General features: G+C 46.8%; 1 protein-coding gene across 1 annotated transcript in view; it reads right to left on the bottom strand.

The window, feature by feature from the left end:
- Positions 1-437: 437 nt before the first annotated feature.
- Positions 438-8,809, bottom strand: part of Mrps6 (mitochondrial ribosomal protein S6) — a 51,359-nt gene continuing 42,987 nt past the window's right edge. Inside the window, exon 3 of the mRNA XM_021184592.2 lies at positions 438-930. Coding sequence (XP_021040251.2) covers positions 738-930 — 193 coding nt within the window. The 3' untranslated portion in view covers positions 438-737. The remainder of the gene's footprint in view (positions 931-8,809) is intronic.

The raw sequence follows: 8,809 nt of genomic DNA, 5'->3' as shown, positions 1-8,809 counted from the left end.
AGCAGGGACCATCTGAGAAGTCTGAGGGGCCACTCCTTTCACCAGCTCCAGGGAGGCCAAGGATGAGAGATTACTATTATTCTATACTAACATTCCCGGGACTATTGTTCCAGGGAAAAGCCTAGCGGTCACCATCCCACTGCCTTCTTCAAAGGCTTCCAGGGCTAAGGGAGAGTAGACAGGAGGTAGAAGCCAGTGATGAGACAATGCAGGTCCAACAGCCCCAACACTCACGGACCTCCTCAAAAATCACTGACTGCCCCATGGACAGAAGAAAGCACAAATTCTGTAGACTGTCCAGTAGTCCAGCAGCAGACTCACCCAGATCCCAAACTTCAGGGTGCTCATAACAATTTGGGGTGTCACAGCACAACTGGAGCTGCCAGCTTTGGGGGTGCACTGTGCTGGGGAGGGGGGAGAAGCAATACAGCCGCCAGTGTTGATAAAGTCATGTTTATTACTCTGCTCCCAGTGATCCATATAGGCTTGCAAGACAACCAAGTGTGAATGACAAACATTTTGCTCTTGGAAACGCTGCAGTGGTACTGTGAACATCCCCACTCCCGACAAGCCCCACAAGTGGGATGAAATCTCATCAGAGACGACAGGGCAGGTCTCGGCCAGCAGTTTCTACCTCCTGCAGCAAAATGGTCATGGGCTAAAGTATCCTAGACAACACCTACAGCACCCATAGTGCCCTTAGAATTAAATATAAGGCCAAAATCTGGTCAATCTTCTCACTTCTTCCTCCTCTTTGTTGAATACAGTTTTTCTTCAAGTGGGACTGGGACTATGCCGTCACACTCTTTTACTTCCTGGGTCAGAGGGTGTTTCACAATATTTGGTCTAACCACATCAATGTCTCGCGCCAAGTGTTCCAGTATGTTCTCCACAGCACTTGTTGGAGCATAAAAATCCACCAGGAAATACCTGCAACAAGACAGAAACAGGTGAATGCGAGTCTGAAGGACTACCCACCTGCTCTGCTCAGCATTGTGATCTTTACCTTCCCAGAGATCACTACTCACACACTCACACTCAGCTGCAAGTGCAGTGGGCACACCCAGCCTCCTTCCAGACTGCACTTATCATTATGGCCCAGTAAAAGTTAGACAGAACCCCCTTCACAGCAGCAAGAAGGCTGTGACACCAGGCACAGCAGGGAATAAAAACAGTTGTAAGACTGTGTACGTAGAATTTTCTACCCTATCAACAAGAACGGATTTTATATCATCTACTGATTCTTCTTGTGGAAACATTTATTAGATGGTCGTCTAATTTCCCAAGGACTTTACTAGTGGCTTGGTACACCTAAAAGACACAGTCAGGCCATGAGTCAGCCAGCCACTTTCCACAGTGAGGAAAAGGACCTGGCGCTCGCCTGTAGGAACGAGAACTGACAGTCGGTATAACATTCATCACTCATGTCAGCGTGATGCCAAACGGTATAACAGATAAACCATATCAATACCCTGCTGGGCAATGTCACGAGGACTGTCCACTGCCCACCTCTGCTGTCCACACTCAAAAGCAGCCAAGTGTCGCAGTGCACACCAGCACTTAAGACACAAAGGTACGGGTATCACTTCAAGTCAAAGCCTCTACAGTGAACTACACGTCAGCTATGGCTATGTAGAGAGATCCTATCTCAGAAACCCAGAGGGCAGGGGCAGAGGTTAGGCCTCCAGTGCACTGCTTGATCTGGACACTCCAAGGTCTGGCCATGTTCTATAAAGAAGGCTGACATCCTTCTTTATAGCTGCGCTCTCCCAGCTCTCAAAGCACAGCCCCAACGTTCCCCTTAGTGCTCACCCCCTACTTCCCAGGTCTATAGCCTTCTCAGAGGCCCCCTGAGCACCTCCTGCAGCAGCCTCACCGCAGCCATGCTTCCGCTGTCTCCCTCACTGCCCTGCCCTGCCCTGCCCGAGCACTGCTTCACCAGTAGCATGGTGAACATCTGTTTACAGTCTGCCTCACCCCTCCCTGGGGCTAGCCTCTGCTGCCCAGTGCAGGAAGGTGCTTTCTGTATGTCCTTATGTGCAAACAGGCTTATGCACCTGTGAACAACCCCAGCCGCACTCTGGTAAACAACTGAACGGAACTCACTGGGGCACCAACCAACAGACCAACAGTAAAGGCATGAACACTGAGGGGCACGCAGTGAAGAGAAGAACAAGCAGGAGATGGAGGCGGGTAAGAGGGGGTGAAGGGAGGACACTGCAGTCAAGAAACATGTGCATATATGAAACCGACGCAATGAAACCCATAATCAGGTGTAATTAATGCATATGACAAAGCATTTTAAAACACATTAAACAGTGGATCAGTGAGTCAAAGACACCAAAGGGGAAAAAACAAAGTACTTTAAATGGAATAAAACTGAAAATATAAACAAATGACTGGAAAACTCACTAAAACAGTGCACAGTGGGAATGTATGGTACTGACCACCGGTGCAAGGAAGAACAGTAAGTTCCAAAGTGCTGTCAGCTTCTACCTCAGAAAATGCAAAAGGAACAAATTCAACCCAGTCACCTGAGGGAGGGAAAGTGGATGAGAAGATGTTTCTAAAAACAAAACAAACAAAAGGTAAACGAGGACTCAAGTGAGGCCAGATGCTATTTATCACATCACTAAATTAGCAGGACCCTCGCCCGCAGCGCATAGGAACACATCAATCCTGACAACAACAAAGGTGAAATGATTGCAAACTTTGTGACTATAAGAACACTGGGGGAAGAGCTGGGCGTGGTGGCGCACGCCTTTGATCCCAGCACTCAGGAGGCAGAGGCAGGTGGATTTCTGAGTTCGAGGCCAGCCTGGTCTACAAAGTGAGTTCCAGGACAGTCAGAGATATACAGAGAAACCCTGTCTCGAAAAACAAAAAAACAAAAACAAAAACAAAAAACAAAACAAGAATACTGGGGACTGTGAGGAGCAGGTGAGGCAGCAGTCCCAAGATGGTGCCCGGGACTGCAGCTAAGTCTTGTGACTTGCACCTGACTTCCTCATACACCTGAAAATAAGCCACGACCATCGTGAGAGCTGCACAGGTGCACCATGATGCTGGCAGTGTAAACAAGTCCATATTTGGTGGAGACATGCCCCTGCCGCCCTGACTGGCTGAAGCTGCGTGCCTGGTGAGGTGATGTGGCCTGCTGTGAGTGGATGGGGGCTTAGAGTAAATAAGCAGACCTCCCTGGGTGCCTGGGGTCCCCTTAGCAGCATTGAGGCCTTCCTGCAATAAAGGTTGTTGAGAAGAATCCGACCATGTTGTGTTGTTCTTGCTGGTAGAGAGCAGAGGCAGTGGGGGACTACTGAGGAGAACTTGTTAATGAGTTTGACATGTCAGGTACGAGACAGCGTTCATTCTAGAAGAAGCAGATCACAGACAGAGTTCTTCCCCATGAAAGTCACCAACTCTAACACAAGCCCAGGGGAAGCTGGGAAACACAGCTCAGCTTGTTTATGGGGCCAATATCACCTTATGACAACACCAAACACAGATCCCACAGGGACAAACCGGGAAGATGAAAACATCAACAACAGCCCACAACCTGACCACAGTGACACGTGAGGACAATGTTATCACAGCCAAGTACAGCATCTCCCAAGAATGCAGTGCTGACTTCATATTGGAAAACAACAGAATTCACTTCGCTGAGGAGCAAGGAGGAAGGCAGGGTAATTTCAGGAACCATATAAGTACAGAACTTAAACCTCAGGGCAATTCCTGAGAAAAGGTCCCAAGAAACTATGCATAGCAAGGATTTTCTAAAATCCCACAACTAGCATTTCCCAGACAAAGAACAGATGCCCTCCTTAGCACTGCACTGCACTGGAGATGGCCTGACAGGACAATACGGCGAGAAAAGTCGGCAGGAAGCATCAGACTGGCTTCCTGCCTCAACCACCTTAGTAAACATCGGATCCAAGGGCCTCAAATACACGTCTTCTTTTCTTTTCTTTTTCTTTTTCTTTTTTGCCTTTAAAGCCCGTTCCCCTTGCTTCAACCTCCCTGAGCATTGCCCATGTTATATATATACATTTACTATGGCATCTAAATTCCCAATGTAAAGTTTTCTTATTCTAAATAAAGATTATAACAGAGAACCTTTCTGTTATTTAGACTAACGATGGGTAAGAATTTTTCGATAATTCAGATGTCTGTTCAATCTGACTCACAGTTCATCTCAACAAACTTAATTTTCCAGTTCACATAGAAATACCAAGAATGCACAACAGCCAAACACCTTTGATAGAGAATAAAGCTGAGCACCAAACATCACCTCTTCCCAAGCCTTAGAAAGCAATAGTGATGCAGACAGCGTGGGCACACAGACACATGCAGTTAGAAAGCAATAGTGATGCAGACAGCGTGGGCACACAGACACATGCAGTTAGAAAGCAATAGTGATGCAGACAGCGTGAGCACACAGACACATGCAGTTAGAAAGCAATAGTGATGCAGACAGTGTGAGCACACAGACACATGCAGTTAGAAAGCAATAGTGATGCAGACAGCGTGGGCACACAGACACATGCAGTTAGAAAGCAATAGTGATGCAGACAGCGTGGGCACACAGACACATGCAGTTAGAAAGCAATAGTGATGCAGACAGTGTGAGCACACAGACACATGCAGTTAGAAAGCAATAGTGATGCAGACAGCGTGGGCACACAGACACATGCAGTTAGAAAGCAATAGTGATGCAGACAGTGTGAGCACACAGACACATGCAGTTAGAAAGCAATAGTGATGCAGACAGTGTGAGCACACAGACACATGCAGTTAGAAAGCAATAATGATGCAGACAGTGTGAGCACACAGACACATGCAGTTAGAAAGCAATAGTGATGCAGACAGCGTGGGCACACAGACACATGCAGACAAGTATAATTGATTCTTTTATTATTAATTATTATTATTATTAAGGTGCAAAGACAGGGCACAGGAGAAAAGTCTTTTCCTTAATGCTTGAAAAGGTACACTTTGTTCCTTAATGTGTACCATACAGGAAAACTAACTCAAAAAATGGAACAGACTGAATCAAACATTAAATATCTAAAAAAAGAAAGAAAGCCTTTCTGACCTTGGGACTAAGCCAAGATCTATCAGACAGTACAAAATGTACAATTAATAATAGGAAAACACAACAAAGGAGACCATCGACATTAAAGACAATTCTTTAAGAAAAAAGGCAAGCTGTAGTCACGATTTGCTAATTATATCTCTAATAAACTATATGAATCTAGCATACAAAGAACTCTTAAATTTTAATTAAAAATAAAAACATAGGCCGGGCGGTGGTGGCCCACGCCTTTAATCCCAGCACTTGGGAGGAAGAGGCAGGTGGATTTCTGAGTTCGAGGCCAGCCTGGTCTACAAAGTAAGTTCCAGGACAGCCAGGGCTATACAGAGAAACCCTGTCTCGAAAAACCAAAAAAAACAAAACAAAACAAAACAAAAAAACAAAAAACAAAACAAAACAAAAAAAAACCTAATAATAAATAAATAAATAAATAAAAACAAAGTAATTTAAAACAAAAATAAAATAAGCCTCAATTTTTAAAGTTGTAAATGGGACAGACCAAAGGTAGACTTTGATAAAGTACAAGGAAAGATCTCTGAGTTCAAGGCCACTGGGACAAAGCAACTCCCAGATCCAGGTGTGGTGGCACACACCTTTAATCTGGGCCACACCTTCTGCTGGAGACCTACATAAGGACGTTGGAAGGAGGAAGATTTACTCTCTCTTTCCTTCACCTGCTTGCTGTGTGGGACTGAGCAACTGCTAGATCCTTGGACTTCCATTCACAGCTGCTGCTGACCATCCTTGGGAGTTGGACTGCAGACTGTAAGTCATCAACAAATTCCTTTACTATATAGAGACTACCCGTAAGTTCTGTGACTCTAGAGAGCCCTGACTAATACAGAAGTTGGTACAACTTACAACAATAAGATACAATTTAAAACCAGAGAGTTAGCCCTCAAAGCCCTCCCGCAGTCAGGCACTTCCTCCAGCAACGCTGCACTTCCTAAATGTTCTTATAGCATCAACTTGACACTCAGTACTTAAATACAGGAGCCTATGTGGGACATTTCTCATTCAGGCCACCACACCATTGGAATGGCTTCTTGGGGCCACACGCAATGTGTGTCTTTACTCAATGAAGGAGGTAACAGCTTGTGATGGCTATGGGGGCTACGCAACAACCTCCCTACACTCTCTCTCCAAGGCTTAATTCCATTTATTTTGACCCAACACATACACACAAACTAAAGGGTTGTAACCACCCAATTTATGAATCGCTCACTTGTTCAACCCTAAATCGTGATTACTTACCTCAAGCAAGGTTAGGAAGCAGAGTCTAGAATGTTCCGTGGGAACTGTCTTAAACCACCTCCTCCATGCTAATGGCCAGTATCTTTTACTCATTTATTTCATTTTGGCTACTTGGTGGTGGGTGGAGTGCTTTAATCCAACACAGTCCCCAGCATTTTTTCCCTTCCTATTGTCCATTCATTCTTTTACTGGGTATTTATCAAAATATTCTTCCAAACCACAGCACACTCTCTAAGAGGCCTTATTGATTTATTCATCTATACTTTGCTTAGTGTCTCCTGCTTCTGTCCATGCACAGCCCTGCGCTGGCAGGGGACAAGGAGGGGCATCCTGGCCCGGAATGCATCAGCACTCCTGTCAGCTCTATGGTGCCCCACGCCTCCCTCTGTAAGTTCTAAGTTCTACCTTCCTACAGTCCAGAGTCAACTTATGTAAACACCAGTTCTGAGCCAACCTCGGTTTTCACTACAGTAAACAGTAGGCAGTGCTTTCTTCCACTTCCCACCCAACTGCCTCACAGATTCCTCAAGCACACCTATAGGCAGAAAGATTTTGATGGTGTAAGGAAAAGCGAGCTGACAGATGCCAAGAGCCGACTTGGCCACCTTCCAGGCGATGGCTGCAGTCTTCCTGGTCACTGCGTACCAGCCCATCCAAACCACACACACAAAGCTTTCGGTAGCATTCTGCGGAAAGAGCAAAAGGAACGCCCAGGATGGAAGCGCTGAGCACAGGTTCCAGAAGCCTCCCAGTGCAGACCTTGAAAAGACGAATCTTAATGCACTTTAATTTCCAAAATGTCTTCATGTCTTCAAGGAGGGCAGTAGGAACCTTGTGTGTCAGCTGAGGAAATGAAGAAGAGGCCATGAAGCTGAGTGTCGGTCTTGCCCGGCATCCTTTTCTAGTCTCTCTCAACATCACAATCCAATGTCAACAAGAACAGAGACTCAGGAGGCTTCTATGGCCTCCTTAACTCACCCCGCTGCCATGTGTGTGTGCGTGCGTGGCCTTTCCACTCCCAGACACGCGTAAAGCTGCTGACAACTTTGGGACCAAAAGACTTACAGAATTACAGGCTGTGACCGATAGGTGGGAAGGTATGGCCCAATCCCTTTCACTTGAGGAAATGACAACCAGAAAGGGAACTAACTGGTCTACTTTTCCACAGTGTCCTATGGAAGGAAGCCAGGGCCCTAGGCTGCAGCTCCTCCCTTGCTACACAGCACTGGCACTCTGGAGGCTTCTCAAGGAAAACCGCAGGCTTGGAGCTTTCCAGAATCAGCTGCTCTCGGCCTCTGGGTGTCTCCATTGCTACCAACCCTGTGACCTTTACCCTTTAACTTACTTCCACCAGTCTTCCAGGCCATTGGCAACCAAACCCAAACAAGAGCTCTGGCCAAACTGCAAGCGGGTTTGTGCCCACAACCTCAGCATGTGACTACCATTTCAAGCTTATCACTTTGCTGATCTGTGCCTGGGGCTGATGTGGGCAAAGACTGTTTCTACTCCCCAGGCTCCTCATTACACCATGGAAATTTCCAGAAAAGGAAACACCCAACAGAGAAGGGGAAAGTAGCTCAGAGATGGGCAGATACACTGCATCCACCTCTCCTTGAAAGCCAAACTATCACCACCATGTCCTCTTTCTCCTCCTTGAGGTCCAGGCATACTCAACCTGTGTGTTTGAGTGGCCCAGTCTATCCATGGCTTCTTACACACAGAAACCAGCTGCAAGGTTCCTGGTTGCTTCCACAGTATCCTTTTCTTTCTTAACTACTTCTCTAAACAAGCTTAGGCAAGTGTGCATTGCAGACAAACCTCAGAAGGCTGAAGCAACCAGATGCACAGGCGACCGCCTCTTAGAACAGTCCTTTGGCCAACTGACATTTTAAAAGTCACCAAGGTCTGGTGCTATTAGTCCAGGCTTCTACAACTTCCACAAGATCCCCACTCCTCCCAGGCTACTACCATCCACACTCAGCTGTGGGCCAGACAACAGAGCACTGAGAGACACCACCCCAGCCCCCAGTTACAGCTCTGCCTCCTATACCCTTAGAGGATGGAGAGTTTCAGAAGGCAGCACACTGTCTTTCTCCTGACAGCCTATGAAGGCATAAAGCTGAGACCTGTGCCGAGAAGGCAGTTCTGCTATCAGCGCCCTACAACCTCCTGCAGGCTCTATAGGCTGCAGATCCAGAGAAGGAGACATGAATAAGGCTAAAGAGAGACCAGGGTCTCCAGAGGATGGGAATGTACCTCACTCGCTTTCAGAACTGCAGCCCTGCAGTAGAACAACTGCTGAGCACAGCGACTTAGATAGAAGGGAAGTGCGGAGGGTCTTGGTATGTGGACCTCTCTCATTTCCATTCATGTCACTATGAGTTCCTCACTCATGGCAGAACCACTTACAACTATGACTCCCCTGCAACCGCCCGACGGGCCTGAAAGAGGACATCCCAATCA

Source organism: Mus caroli, unplaced genomic scaffold (assembly GCF_978045245.1).
Source record: "Mus caroli unplaced genomic scaffold, Mus_caroli_1 scaffold_17, whole genome shotgun sequence".
Taxonomy (NCBI): domain Eukaryota; kingdom Metazoa; phylum Chordata; class Mammalia; order Rodentia; family Muridae; genus Mus; species Mus caroli.
Note: the sequence above shows the minus strand (reverse complement) of the source record. Positions and strands in the feature narration are given on the sequence as shown.